We start from the raw sequence: 15,963 nt of genomic DNA on the forward strand, positions 1-15,963 counted from the left end.
AAAATGCCCCTGAGTTCAATCCCTGGTACCAAAACAAACAAACAAATAAATAAATAAATAAATAGGGGCCGGGAGTGGTAGCTCAGTGGTAGAGCGCTTGCCTCGAACATGTGAGGTACTGAGTTCAATCCTCAGCAGCACATAAAAACAAATAAAAAAATAAAGATATTGGAATAAATAAATAAGTAGGGGCTGGGTGGTAAGCTTAGTGGTAGAGCACTTGCCTAGCATGTGTGAAGCACTGGGTTCAATTCTTAGAACCACATAAAAATAAATAAAATAAAGGTCCATCAACAACTAAACATATATTTTAAAAAATAAAAATATTTTTTTAAAAATTAAATAAATGAAATACACAGTGTGAAGCTGGGCACAATGGTGCATCTTGTAGTCACAGCTACTTGGGAGTCTTAGAGAAGAGGATCATTTAGCCCAGGAGTTTGGGGCCAGCCAGGGCAACATAGTAAGACCCCAACTCCTAAAAAAGAACAACAACAACAAAAATAGTTTGGAAAGATGAGAAAATTCTGGAGACATAATAGTCATAGTTACACAACAATGTAAATGTACTTAATGCCGCTGACCTACATATTTAAAAAGGGTTAAAATGATCAATTTTTGTTATGTATATTTTACCACAATTTTTAAAATTCTAGCTAGAACTGAAAGAACCACTTTAGAATATAGTCATACAAGGGGACTGAGATGTAGCACCAAGCTGGAATTATTTTTGACAGTGGTGGAACACTGGCTGGGATGGACAGACCACTATTTCACTGGACTCCAGGCCTCCCACCCACCATGGCATGGACACGTACCGCTCGGTGTGGCGAACTGGATGAGAACACTATTGCAGCCCAGGGTGATGATGAAGGACTGCTTGCCCACGCGGCTGCACTCTGTCTCTCGGGACACTGAGCACTTAAACACACACACATCTTCATCTGCAAGAGAGAGAAGCTGGTATGAGCAACAACACCCTGTGGGCTTCCTTTGTTTGATTTTGTGTCCCTGCCATCTTCCCACTCTGTCTTCCCAACCTGGAAGTGTTGCCAGGTGCCCTGCCAGTCCAGCCCCCAGTGAGGATGAGCTGGACCCAATCAGGAAGGAGAACACAGCCTGTGCCCTCCAGGACTGTGTCAAGTGGGAGAAGAAGCAGGCATCCACAGGGGAAGGGCCTGGGCACCAAGGGAAGCATCCTGACCCCATGAGGGCTGAGACAGGCAGACGGCCACTTGGCAGGGGCTCCTCCATGAGAAGACATAGTAAGGCACAACGAGAGCAAGGTTTTGGGGTCATTAAAACCTGGCAGGGTGCCCTGGACTCAGCTGACCACGAGAGTTTTCATTTAGATCCAAAGGGGTCACTGGCCTTCAATATCTTCACAGCCATCAGCCTGGAAATGCTCTGCCCACCCTGCTGAACCCTTTCAGGCTGTGGTATAGTCATTGTGTGTCATTGTGGAGCCAGACTTCCTGGGTTTATGCCCCACCCACACCTCTTAGTGTGATATGGGCAGGTCACTTAGCGTCTCAAAGCCTCAATTTTCTCATCTGTCAAATGGGGCTGATGGGGGTGGGGTTATTATGTGTCCTTAGAGGGTGCAGCACAGAGGAAGCACCACATTCCATGCCCATCAACACTGCTACCATTCTACAAATGAACAGTGTGCCCCGACCTTGGCCAAAGGATGAAACTCAGTGTCTTCAGGAGCAGAACTGACTAATCGAATGACACTGTATTCCTGCCATGTTGTAGCAGGATAGCCAGTGTCTGTGTAGTATTGTTCCATCACAAGGGGACCACAGAGTATGTCAGATCGTGGCACAGTATGCAACAGAACCAGTCTGGTATCCCCAAACAACCCATGTAAAGAGAGAGAAAAACTGCTGGGGGCTATTCCAGAGTGAAGGAGACACAAGAGTGAAGGATAACAAATGCCAAGTGGATCCTGAACTGGGGCCTGACGAAAGGTTCTTTAAAAACCTATAGGTAACCAGGCACAGTGGCGCATGCCTGAATCCCAGCAGCTCTGGAGGCTGAGACAGGAGGATCACGAGTTCAAAGCCAGCCTCAGCAACAAGGAGGTGCTAAAAGTAACTCAGTGAAATACTGTCTCTAATAAAATACAAAAATAGGGCTGGGGATGTGATTCTGTAGTTGAGTGCCCCTGAGTTCAACTCCTGGTACCCACCCCTGCAAAAAAAAACCTGTAAACAACCATTGGGGAAATGCAAGCATGGACTGTATGTGCAACAGTCTGAAATTATCTGGATATGACAATGGCACTGTGGTTTTCAGAGGAATGCCCTTATTAGAAGATACACGCAGAAGTGTTTAAAATGAATTTGTATGATGTCTTGCAGCTTGCTTTCAAATGGCTCATCAATAATAGCTAAATTTATAGAGTGCTGGTGTTGTCAAAGAAAATGTTTCCAAATGGGGTACAGTAGCACATGCCTGTAATCCCAGCTACAAGGGGGACTGAGGCAGGAAGATCACTAGGTTCAAGGCCAGCCCTGTGAGACCCTGTCTAAAATAAAACTAAAAGGGCTGGGAATGTGGCCCAGTGTTTAAGTGGTTGTCTAGCACTAGTGAGGCTTTGGGTTTAATCCCTGGTATTGGGGAAAAAAATGTTTCTAATCACCCCTAGTAGCCAAAATAATGTTGAAAAACAATAACAAAGTTGCAGAATTTACACTTTCCAATTTCAAAACACACTACACAAAGGTACAGTAATCAGTGTACTACTTGCAAAAGAACACACATAAATCAGTAGAATAGACTTAAACTCCTTCCACTTATGGCCAGTTGATTTTAGATCAGGGTGCCAAGAACATTTAAAGGAGAAAGAAGTTTCATCAACAAAGGGTGCTCTGACAACAGGGTATCCACTTGGGAAAAAATGACATTGGATCCTTACCTCATGCCAAACCAAAAACTAACGAGCTCAGGATTTATATCAGTGATAGAGCACTTACCTAGCACATATAAGGCCCTGAGTTTGATTCCTAGCACTGGGGGAAAACAAAGAAAACCTCAAAATGCATCAATAACATAAATATAAGAGCTAAAACTATTAACACGGTTAAAAAAAAAAACACAGGAGTAAATATTCATGGCCTTCAATTTAGCAGTGGATGAAACTGCTGTAGTTTGGACCTGGAAGCCCAAAGGCTCATTATATCTTTAAGGCTTGATCCCTAACACAGTAATATTTATAGGGAGGGCTTTTGGGGAGTGAATGGATCACAAGGACTCTCATCTGATCAATGGATTAATCCATTGAGAGGTTAGTAATCAAATGAACTATAGGGAGGTGGCAGAAACTATAGAGGAAGGGGCCTAGTGGGAAGAAGGAGGTCATTGGGGGCATGTCCTTCCAGGGCATATCTTGTCCCCTTATTCTCTCTGCTTCCTGGCTGCCATGAAGTGAACGGCTTTCCTCCATCATGCCTCAGGCCCAAAGCAATGAAGCCAGATGACCCAGACTGAAACCTCTGAAAAAATAAACCAAAATAAATCTTTCCTCCTTTATGTTGTTTTTCTCAGGTATTCTATGAAAATCTCTCTCTCTCTCTCTCTCTCTCACACACACACACACACACACACACACCAAAAAAAAAAAAAAAAAAAAACAACCCTAACACATAAATCGAAATGAAAGCAATGAAAGGAAATCAATATGAGCAATGAAAGGAAAAGATGTAAATTGGATTATATCAAATTTACAAACACTTGGGTTCTGAGGGTATATAGCTTAGTGGTAGAACACTTGCCTACCATATGTAAGGCCCTAGGTTTGATTCCCCAACACTACAAAACAAACAAACAAGCCAGGCATGGTGATGTGGCTCAGTGGCTCAGTGACTCAGTATTCAAGTGCCTGAGTTCAATCCACAGTACCAAAAAAAAAAAAAAAAATACAAGCATATTATTCACAGTCACTTAAAGAATAAAATAGACTATAGACCAGGTCTTGAGACCTGCTACAACCTGGAAGAATCTTAGAAATATTATGCTCAGTGAAAGAAGATCACAACAAGGAAATTCATAGAGACAGAAAGCAGACTGGGGTTGCTAGGCACTGCAAGAAGGCAGGAATGGGGAGCAAGTGCTTAACGGGTGTGGGGGTTTCCTTTTGGAGGAAAATGTTTGAAATGCATGAAAATGTTTGGCAGCTAGACACAGGTCACAGTTACACAACACTGTGAATACACTAAATGCCACTGACTTGTACACTTTAAAATGGTTTATTTTAGCCAGGTGTGGAGACAGAAGTCTGTAATCCCAGAGATTCCAGAGGCTGAAGCAGGAGGATTGCAAATTCAAACAGCCTGTGGTAACCTAGCAAGACCCTCAGCAATTTAGCAAGACTGCCTCAAAATGAAAAAACGTGTTGGAGATGTGTCACAGCATTCCTGCCCCAGAGTTCAAGCCCCAGTACATAAATGAATGAAAGAAAAAAAGAAAGCAAAGGAAGAAAGGGAGGGAGGGAGGTTCATTTTAGGTTATGGGAGTTCTACTTCCATAGAAAAAGAGAAATGTTACCAATCGAAGATTCCAGATCTGTGACTGGACTCAAGAGCCTACAGGTACTCACAGGCCCTTGCTCTAGGTTGCTGCTATGTAGCCTGAGCAATGGAAAGGGCTAGGAGGAGGGCTCCCCACACTGCGGGCCCTGCCACACTCCCTCCCATAAGCAGAATGGAAGAGGGTATGGATCAGCCACTACTGGCTCTGGTCCCACTATAGCCACAGCAGACCCAAGACAAGGTGCTTCCAAATTCAGCTCTAAGTGGGTCCAAGGAAGGGATCTTGGCATGGTGCCTTATAAATGCCTCTCCTGAGGTGAAGATAAATCTCATCTGCCAGCTGTGCCTAGCTGACAGTAAGGAGAGCCTCTGTTTATGAGGCAACCTGGCAACCTAACTGGTTGTCCTAGGTGCCCCTCTGCAACCTGGCGCCAGGCAGGTGACCACAGCACCTGCGGCTAAAGGATGTTTGGCTTTGGCCAGCAATAGGAGCTGGGCTTAGGCCAGGGAAGTCTGGACTGAGGGAGAGAGGACCTGTCTCCTCATAGCAGCAGAAGCTAAAGCCCATGCCAGAATTTCCTGACAAGTCACAGCTGGACCTCAAGCCAGTCTCTGACACACAAGAGGCACCAGGAAAATATCTGACAAACCAATGCTCAACTGTGTCCCTCCCTGCTTTTTAAAATTTTAGAGGGGGAGGGGATTGGGGGATGGAGCTCAGTGGTACAGCACTTGCCAGGCGTGCTTGAGGTCTAGGGTTCAAGGTCCCAGCACTGTAGGGATGGGGTGACCTACCTTTAGGAGACACCTGAGCTCTTGAACTGGAAGTCAGGGTCCTACACGATTTGTCCCCTCGCTCACCCAGCCTCTCCCCACTGCACCCCTTCCCCAGGGCTCCACACAATCCTCCAGCTCCAAAAAGCCATATGAACAAGCTGCCCCTCCTTCTCCTTTTTTCTCCCTCCCTTGGCCAAAATGGGCCCTCTGGACAACTGCATTCCTGGGCTGATACTCAGCCAATGGCCAAGGAACACCTGTGGCCAGAGAAGACCCCCCTGCCTCCTGGATGGGCCCCAGGGCAAAGACATCCTACAAGGGCACCTCTCCTCCCCACAGGCTTTAGGGCCTGGAAGCTTTAGGGGTCTGGATCTGGCAGTGGAGTTAAGATACACACACATACACACACACACACACACACACACACCTAGGCTCTGTTCCTCAGGAAACTCCTGGCACACTGGAGGGTTGTCAACTGCCCTCCCACTGACTGGCCATTCAGCCATCACAGTGTGAAACATGGAAGGAACAGTGCCTCAAGGGCCCTAAAGTTGAAAAGGTCTTCTGTGTCAGCTTCTAGAAACCAATCCAGAAGGCCCCACAGTTGTCACACAAACTGGACTATTTGCACATGGGCTAGAGAGGTAGGGGCAATTAGGGGTGTTAGGGATGACTCAGTGGGATCTCTCAGGTGGGGTGGTTGTGCTGGGTTCCAGCCAACCACAACCAAGTCAGAGCAGGGATTTCTCTTCCCATAAATAAAAGGAGGGGGTGGGCCACAGCTGTGAAGAGGCCCTGTCTGGGCAGCCTCTCTAGGGAGGAATGGAAAAAGGAGCACAAGGAATCAAACCGGACTGAGGATGAATAATGCTGCAGCCCCCCACCCGCAAAGTCTGCCGTCTACTCCCGGGTCTAGCCTGACACTACTTGCTCATCTACCGCACAACAGCCTGTCCTATTGAAGTTTTGGGGCCAAAATGGCAGGCGACAGCTCCATAAGGCAAGTACTGCTTAAGCAGATTCCTAATGGGCAGGAAAACCACCCCACCTTTGAGGCATCCTGTCTTGCTCCCCAGGAAGCAAGACCCCTGGTCCCATGTCATAAACACCCAATTTCTATCATGAGGCCTCAAGCCCCTTCACACCTTGCTGAGACTGAGATCTGGGGCTAAAAAACAAGTGACAATCCTTAGCAGAGGCCAGGCTCTGTTTAGCTTTTCATAGGGCCCCTTGTTTCCCCCTCACCTCACTAGAGTGCTTAGAAAGGTGAAGTCTCTTACTCAAGGTCATATACCAAGAGGGGGCTGAGGCTGTTGCTCAAGGGTCCCTGCTTCTAACCCCTGTGCCCTATGAGTTCTCTGGGTACCCTGGTGCAGGACTAGGCCAATGTTCCCTATAAAGGACCAGACAATAAATATTTTTGCCTTTGTGGGCAGTATGATCTCTGCTCCAGTGACTCAATTCTGCCTTGCAGCAGAAAATAAGTAAATGAGGGAACATGGCTATGTGCCAATAAACAATCTACAAAACCATGCAAGGTCACCATGTCTGGAATTACAGGTGCAGAAACTAGGAGCTGAGCCCCCTCCTTCATTTGTTCACCAGGCACTGGGCAAGAGGACATGCTTCCCATTCCCAGAGGAGTTAAGGATAGCCAGGTGGCAAAGTGACAAGTATCCCCAGGTGAGGGGCTCATGTGTACTATGAGAGCCTAGAGGTACACCTGACCCAGCCTGGGGAGCAGACTGAGTACAAATCCTCCAATGAGAGGAAGGAGCATACTAAGGGTAGGAAAGGGGCACACTGGCCAGGGAGGCTGCTGACAGGCCTCCACACAGGACAGGCTGATGTATGGGCAAGCTGCTGCGGGTCCCAGGAGGCTCTGGAGGGCTCCTGGATAAGAACCTAGCTGCTTCCACAGGCATGAGCAGCCCCAGGAGTGTCCACATGCTGTGAGACAGGTGGAAGGTGCTAGGGCTAGAGGTGGAGGGGCTAAAGCAGCTAGGCAGCTGGCAAGAGGGTAGCTCCCGCAGGAGTCAGGCTGCTGCTCCCTACCCTGCAGGCCCTTTCCTTGTTGGCTCCCCAGGGCAGCACCATGGGATCCACCATAGAAGAATCTGGGAACCCTGAGATATGGGAGGCCCCATGGTTCAGAACTTTAAACATACACACACAAAAAAAAAAAAAAAAAAAAGAAAAGAAAAGAAGCTAAAGAAAAAGGAAACAGTGGTTGTGGCTAACCAGAGGCCTGCCTATACCATTCACTGGCATGCCCTGGACCTGCCCCAGGGCTTGATACCCAGAGAGGCTTCAACAAACAAAGAGACCTGTCTTGGGGCACTTGGACCATATAGTGCAAGGGAACACACCAAGCCCTAGTCGTCTCCTGGTCCACCCTACAAGTCACACAGTATCTAACACAGCCCATTTGCTTGGCTCTCTCCTCTGTTTAACACCCCTCCCGCTAGTGCATTCCTACAGCCCCTGCTACTTGTGAGGCAGAGGTAAGAGGATCACTGCCCAGGAGACCAGCCTGGGCAACACAGTGAGATGCCATCTCCTAAACAAAAATGAGCCGGGTGTGGTGGTGCGTGCCTGCAATCCCCATGACTTGAGAGGCTGATGCAGGAGAAATCCAAGTTTAAATCCAGCCTCAGCAACTTATCAAGGCCCTAAGCAACTTAGCAAGATTCTATCTCAAAATAAAAAAGGACTGGGGATGTGGCTCAGTGGTTAAGCACTGGGGTTTTTTTTTGTTTGTTTTTTTTTTTTTGCTTTGATACCAAAGCAAACAAACAAACAAATGAAAAGCAAAACAAAAACACTAAAAATCAGTTCTCTATGGCTTTCCAGGGCCTTCCAGAACAAGTTCCAACCCCACACAGGGTCATATCCCCTGCCAGCATCTGCAGCCTCAGTGCAGTGCCTTGTGCCTCCTGCAGTCACACTGGTTTTGCCATTCACTCAGCACCCCCAGACCACTGGCAGAAGTTATTTCTAGCCTCTGAGGCTCCTTAGCCAGGAACACCCTCCCCTCTTCCCCTGCCTCTTTGGCACCTCCACCAAGAGGTGCTCCAGCACTTTCTGGGTAAGCTCTAATTGCATGGTGATTCCTCATTTGATGCCTGCCTTGCCCATCCATCTGACCAATCTGTGAAGTATGGACTCAGGCTCTGTACATGGCTAGGATGCTGATCTGAAGGTGTCCCCAGGCCCTGACTCTTCTCCTAAGCACAAGAGACAGAGGGTATGGAAGGAAGCCCAGGGACCCAAGTCCAAAGCCAGCCTGTCCCTGCCCACAAGTATGGCCTTAGCTGGGGGCCCCTCCACTACTAGGAGATGGTGGGCAGCAACACAGTAATGCTCCCTGCTGTTCTGCCCTCCTTCCCTTCCTCCTTGTTTCTAGAAAGCCGTGAAAAAGTAAGGGTTGTTTGCACCCCAGGCTGGGCAAACCTGTGTCAGGGGGACCTAGCAGAAGGGGGACAGTTGGACAGCCTGGAGTTAAGACAGAGGAGGTTGAGGATGAGACGGAAACACAGTCACCAGCTCAGGGGGGAACAAAAAGGCTACATCTCAAGCCTTTGCCTCTCTAGTGGGACACTATTACTGCCACCAAACAGAGGAATAATTAGGGCTATTTATCTTGGCAGACCTGTGGGGGGAGAGATGTGAAAGGCTTGTCCAAATATTAGGTCTTTTATTAAATCACCTCCTACTGCCAAAAAAAATAGCCTGCATACCTTCCAGAGGAAAACATTCCACTGCGAAGGAGAGGTGAGAAAAAGAAAGACCCCCACCCCTTCCCAACTGAAGACAGGTGCCTTCCTAAACTCACCCAGGCACACCCTGCTCCATGCCAAGGTGGGGACAGGGGGCCCAGAGGTGAACATGAAGGCCAGGCCCTTCCTGAGAGCTGAGGGTGAGAGGCAGACAACTCTGCACACCAGTGAGAAGACAGGGCAGCAGGAGCTGGTGGTAAGTGCTAGAAGGAAGCAAAACAGGCTGATGCACAGAGACAGCGTGAGAGTCACACTAGAGTAGAGGAGAAGAGATGCTGGGAGTCCCCCTCCACCCCCAACACCACCCCTGCAGTGAAAATCTTGCTTCCAAACCAGTCAGCATCAGAAGCTTCCTCTGTCTCGCATGGTTTAACATCCCAGTGGCCAGAAGGAAGAGATCGCTCTGGGGTCATCCAGCAGGGATGGAGTAAGAGTGATGGCTTTTGGAAACTAAAAAGACCCTTCTCCAGCTGTATGACCTTGGGCCTTAGTTTCCTCATCTGTCCAATGGCATCCTGACATATCCCAAGGGTGGGATGACATAACCCACGTGGAAGGCCTGGCAGCCAGCCCAGTGCACTCTCCTGGAACTGCTCTAGGTCACAGCTGGCAGGCAGCAGAGCCTGGAGAACTGTGCTGGTGTGGGATTCCTAACCTCCTGCCTCCCCACCCCAGTTCTTGCCTCCCCCCCGGGCCTCAGGAGCTCCACTGGAAAACTGGGCATAAATTAAGGATGAAAATCCTCCCCTGCTTCTAGGATTCCACGATAATGGAGGTAGTAGTAATTGTAACAAAGGCTTAATAAATGGAATCAGTCACTATTACTGTCATCAGTGACAGATCAACACCTGTCTCAGCAAAAAATCCCAGCCACAGGAATCCTAACCCAGCCTAGCATCACTCACCTGCCATAACCTAAGCTCCATTCTCTAGTGCTGTCCTTAGAGAAGATCCAGAGCAGCTGCTGCCACACTCTGCCCTTTCTAGTAGTATTTAAGGACCATGAAGTCACCCTGGGCTCCTATGGCCAGGCCCCATTCTCTGGGTGAATCCCAGCCCCTCCCCTTGGTCATGCAGACTTGGGGGCCCTGGTCTGGCACTGCTCCTGGTACACGGAAGCACCAAATCTGGGCAACTCTTCCAAGGGCAAGTGACCCCAAAATCCACCTACAGGGTTTGACCCTACTTGCAAACATGAGGAAAGACATACCTAGATATGAATAAGTCCAAAGCAGCAGGAAACTTAATATCCATTGAATGAATGAAGATGCAGCCAATTAAAAGAAGCAGGTTTCAATCTGTAGACACTGATATGTTAAAGTGACCACTTGTATCATATGAGTAAAAATGAGGGGATCAGCAGAAGAGCTGGTCTAGAAACAATAAAATGACTTTAGGGACTGGCTCTGGGAAGGCAATACTCTTCCATCGGCTGCCCCCCGCCCATTGTTGAAATGTGCATAACTTCAAGCCAAGAGATTTATGCACGTGGGCCTAAAAAACCCAAGGGAAGCTGGCAGCAGTGTGCAGGGAAGATCACGTCACTCTCCAGTAAGCTGAATTTCTACCCTATACATAAAAAGATAACCAGACAAAAGGCAGTTGCCACAGCAGGAGAGGCCTGATGTCCATTCCAGTCCACTCCAGAGTGGGCAGGCCTGACTCTGGACCCCAACCCACCCACCCTTTCAGACCCTGCCCAGGTGGGGAGAGCAGTGAGGACAGGCGTGGGCCTCTGCTGTGCCCCAGCTGGAGGAGGAAGGTCAGCTCTATCTTCTCTGCACAATATCTTCCAAAGAAAACCCCACACCCATGCCACGGCCCCCAGTCCCAGGGGATGTGATGGAGGTGGGGCAGCAGGCTGGACCACATCAGCTTGCCCCGGGGCAGCAGAGCTTTGGCTTGCATTCCAGGCAGCTGTCACCTGGGAAAGCCCTTCTCCTTTACTGCCAGGAAGACCAAGGCCAGGTGCAGTTACCAGAGCCTGGCTCTAGACTTAGTCAGACCCACATCTGAACCTAGGCTTGGCCACCTGCAAGCAAGGGCCCTTCCCCTCCCTAAGCCTCAGCTTTATTGTCTAGAAAAATAACATGAAGCATGGCTCAGGCTGTTAGGATGGACACACCCTGTGCCCACAGGCACAAAGCAGGGTGGTGCTGGTACAAAACACAGGTCCCAGCCCCCATGTCCCCAAGGTACTCTAGGGTGAGGCAGAGCAGGAACCCCAGAAAGAATTCTGAACACAAGTTCATGACAGGTCCAGTCCAGGCATCTGACCCTATTCCCCAAGTAGCCAACCCCAGACCCATCTGCCCGGAAGCCCCTCAAGAGTCAATCTTTACAGCCAGGGAGTGGCCATCTGAACACATGGCTGAGCCTGCAGCCAACAGAGAAATTGGTTTCCCATACCACCCACACCATTTGAGATCTGTGTGTGTATGTATATGTGTGTGTGTGTGTTCTGCTAGGAATGGAAGCCAGATTGGACATGCTAAGCAAATGCTCCACCACTGAACTATATTCCCAGCCCCCCCCCCTTTTTCTTATGGTGCTAGGGATTGTACCCAGGGCCTTGCGCATGGGAGGCAAATACTCAACCAACTGAGCTATATCCCCAACACTCCTCATTCTTCATTTTAAGTTTCATAGGTTACAACTTAAGTTTTCAGGTCATTTCAAAATGACCCCCTAAAGGTTGATCCTCAGCAGAGGTGTGGGAAGTTAGAGTTGGAAAGTCCCCTTCATTCTCCATTCTCTACTCAGTGTTTTAATTTTATTTATTTATTAAATTTTTTGGATACTGGGGATTGAACCCAGGGGCACTTAATCACTAAGCCACATCCCCAGCCCCTCTTATATTTTTATTTTTTTAATATTTTATTTTTTAGTTGTAGATGGACGCAGTATCTTTATTTTATTTTTATGTGGTGCTAAGGATCGAACCCAGGGCCTTGCACGTGCTAGGCGAGCGCTCCACTGTTGAGCCACAACCCCAGGCCCCCTTTTTTTTTTGAGACAAGGTCTTGCTGAGTTGCATATAGCCTTGCTAAATTACTGGGGCTGGCCTCAAACTTGTGATCCTCCTGCCTCAACCTCCCAAGCTGCTGGAATTACAGGTGTGAGTCACCACACCCAGTGTGTTTCAATTTTGTTAAGTGAAAATGAGAAGCACAGAGGGACTAGGCATATTGGCCTTTAACATGTTGAACAATCTGACAGCCCCAAAAGCCCACTCTCCAATATAGGGCTAGCAACTCAAAAGAGTTTAATCTATTTTAGGAGAATCCCTAAGAACATAAGTGTCCAGGAGAATGGCAACAATTCTGAAACCACTCAGAGACAGGACTTGGTCAAGAGGTAACCAATTGGGGATGGTGACATCTTCCTCCAGGGTTCCTGATAGCATCTCCATGGCCCCAGGCTGACCTATCCTCACCCCACCCCCACCAGGTCTGATTTCAAGACACTTCTGCAGGTGGCATGTGGAGAAAGGTCAAGTTGCCTCTGGGGTGACCATGGGATAGAGAAAACTTCCCTCACTGGGGACATCCAGACCTCACAAGCTTTGGGAGGTCAGAGGCCTGGGGAAAACACTGGGCAGGAGGCTCCTAAGCAAAGGGCTGGTCCAAAGAAGGTAAGGCCAGCCCTGCCTTCAAGGGTAAAGGCTTCTAGCCTGCCAGGCCCGGTGTGGAGACCCTAAACAGGAGTCTAATTGTGGGGTGTGTAGAAGAGCAACCCCAAGAATAGGACAAGACAAAGAAAGGACTTGGCTTTTCTGAAAAGAACACTAGGGGCAATTACATGCAAATGTCTCCCTGGCCATGCTAATCAGTTGCTGTGACTGGCCCCTGCTTTGTGGCTACAAAAGGGATGGCAGATGTGCCTGGGGAGTTCTGCAGCCCCTGCAAATGTGAAGCTTAGTGGATAATTATGAAAAAAGGGGGGCAAGGCAACAAAACCAGCCTCCCCAGCCCCCTCACTCCACAGGCTGGCCTGTCCTTTCTTCTCGGCTGAGACTTTGAAGCTGTGATTTATGGAACACCAGGCAGTGAAGCGTGATCTGTGCAGAGTCTCAGTGCAGGCACCAAATCACCCTCTGCGCTACCTTAGCCCCATTTTCAAGAGCAGTGAGGCTTGGGGACCCAGCAACTGGTCCAAGAGTAAACAAACTCCATCCCAGCCTCTGGAGTCAAAGGAGAATCTGGCTGGGAAGGCCACAGACACCATGTCCAGGATGGCAACGACACAGACCCCTGCCCTCCCCACTGCATGGAGGTAATTGAGCCTGCCTCGTAGGGTCACCATAGCCTGCGACACATGGCTGAGGTAGCAGTGCTTTGTGAGATCTTTAGCAGAAGGGCCATTTTCAGAGTCCCCAAAGACCAGGATAGAATGAGGATGAAAGGGGAGCAGCAGGAGTACCCCAAACTGCACAGGGAAACCGGCTCTCAGAATAGCAGCACCCAGGCCACTCAGGGGCCTCCAGCTGAGGACCAGGGCTGGCTCCCAAGAGGCCAAACTACACAAGATGAGGACAGGCCAGGGCAGCTTTAGCAGGGAAGAGACACGGGGGGAACTGGAGATGGGCAGGAAGAAGCTGCCAGCAGCTGAGGCCCACTCAAAGTTCCTGACCATGGGCCCAGAAGAGAAACAGGATGTCCCAGGAGTGCGTAGCCATAGGAAGGGCCTCTGCCAGGCCCCTCAGGGTTCCCAGAGCCTCTCAGGCCCCACCTCAGCTCCGAAACAGGATGTTTGAGTTAGGAGAGCTATGTCCTGCCAAGAGCCTCAGGCTGCCTCACCAGATGTGACTCCAGATGTGGCACAGACAACAAGGTGCCGAGGCTGCCTGACCAGCCAAGGAATCACCACACAGGAAAGCTGGGAGTTTAGTGAGTTTTTAGTGAGTTTCTAGGAGCCTTCCATGACCAATCCAGTGACAAAGGATAAGGACCAGAAGGGGAAAAGGAACAAGAGTCAGCTGAGACCTCCTCCAATCCAAGTGCTAATTTGATTTGTATGGCTCTGACCTGAGGAGCCATCAGACCCTGGGAGAGGCAGGGTGAGGGTTTGCAGGGCTGGTGGCTGAATAAGGCCTTGGCCCAAACACTACCACCAAACCTTCAATGCCTCAGTTTCCTCATTTGTAAATATGAAGGGAGTGATCTGTGGCCACTGTGGCTCCCTGTGAAGACCTGCCAACTTTCAGGGATGTTATGATTGGGCCAGTCAATAAATGAAAAGCACTTGGAACAGGGCCTGCAGGGCTCTTTGGTCATGCTTAACCATATTAGGGACTGCAAGCGCTGATAAGCAGGGGCACAAGCGTGGGGAAGGGGGAGTAGGAGCCAGGTGCCCTGTCCCCCTCACCCCAGGGCTCAGAAGCAGAGGACACAAGTCAGAAATCTGGAGGCTCCAGTCTGGAGTCAAAAGGACCTTTCACCTTCCCATATAGCTTCAGGAAGAAGGTGTTGAATTCTCTGGAATGTGCCTCTTGGGTCCCTCAATATGCCTTTGATTAGTTATTCATGTGACAAGGGCATCCCTTTTTCACTAGAGCACTGATCAGCCAGGGCCCTTTAGCAGGCCCCGAGTCTCACCCACGCCTGTTGTCAGGCAGGATGCTATACATAAAACCATTACACTCTGACACGAGTGAGGCACCCAGCGAAAACGAACCCCACCTCCAAGAACACAATTAGCGGGAGGAGAGACCTGCCAACAATGTTAAAGAAAAACAGCCCAGACCGCTCCTGCCAAAACTGTGCGTAGTAATGAATCGCTTTAAAGAGACAGACAAAAAGATGGAATAAAAGGGAAAGGGGCTTTCAGGATCTGTGCAAGAGGCAAGGTGGGGGAGCAGAGCCTCCCCAAACCAGTCTGGACCTGTTTTCAAGAATGGCCAGCCTGGCAGTAAGGGACAAATGGCCCATAGAGAAAGGAGCAGATGTGCGAAGGAGGGACTGCTCAAATAAACAAAAATTACCCAGAGAGTGAAGGACAAGCTGGCTTTGGGTGGCAGAACATGGGTTACACAAGTGACCACAGCTGTTGGATGCATCAAACAGGACACCTAACCCCCAGACATGTGCCTGTGTTGCCTCAACAGCAATGAAAGAAGTAATAAAAGAAAAGAACCACCCGAGGAGGCCTGGAGCTCCTTGGAATCTCCAGGCCCAACTCCTCTAGGCTAAGTCTGCTTTCAATTTCCTTCATAAAACTGGTTATGGAGGAACAAAGGCGGGGGTGGGAGTCAGGGCCTCCAGATTCTTCAACTCAAGTCTGAGCTGGACAGTGTCAAAAGCACAGAGCGGGACCAAGGCTTCTGTGGGTAGACTGGAAGGATGTCGAGGGCCCTCTGCTGGTTCCTGGGGCTCTGGATCCAGGAGCAGTTTAGGCAGGTCCCCAAAAGAGGGTCTTAGGAGGATTTCCAAAGCCCCTCTCTACCCCTTGCAGCTCAGCTCTCCCTCGTCTTGGGATTTAATGATCACCCTCACAGTTGAGCATTGCAGAAGCATTTCTCTTTCAGGCTTAGGAGTCAAATAATAATACTATCCATCACTTACTTACCGAACTAGTTACTAACCTCAAAAAAGCCTTCCACGTTACAAGAAGAAACTGAAAGGAAAGGAAGCAGGGAGGCTCTGCAGCCTGTGTTCTCAGGCACCAGCAGCTTCTGGCCCAGAAAGGGAGAAGGCAAAGGCAAACCAGCTGGGGAAAGCCATTTTGGCCTGCCACAAAAGGGACCCAGGAGTGCAGTGGGACTGGAAACTGAGACGCTGCACAGTCCTGCTGCTGCCCCGTCCCAGGAGTTTCCTTCAGTCAACTCTCTGGCCAGGCAGCCTCTCCCCAAGCCCTTCAATGCCATTCTCCAC

At 49.3% G+C, this 15,963-nt stretch overlaps 1 protein-coding gene across 4 annotated transcripts in view; it reads right to left on the reverse strand.

Annotated features, from left to right (window-relative positions):
* The window catches only part of Carm1 (coactivator associated arginine methyltransferase 1), a 48,487-nt gene that overhangs the window by 20,356 nt on the left and 12,168 nt on the right, over positions 1 to 15,963 (reverse strand). For all 4 annotated transcript variants that reach the window (XM_076848620.1, XM_076848604.1, XM_076848626.1 and 1 more), the window contains exon 2: positions 819 to 944. In XM_076848620.1, coding sequence (XP_076704735.1) covers positions 819 to 944 — 126 coding nt within the window. The remainder of the gene's footprint in view (positions 1 to 818; positions 945 to 15,963) is intronic.

The sequence above is a fragment of the Callospermophilus lateralis genome, chromosome 1 (assembly GCF_048772815.1).
Source record: "Callospermophilus lateralis isolate mCalLat2 chromosome 1, mCalLat2.hap1, whole genome shotgun sequence".
Taxonomy (NCBI): Eukaryota; Metazoa; Chordata; class Mammalia; order Rodentia; family Sciuridae; genus Callospermophilus; species Callospermophilus lateralis.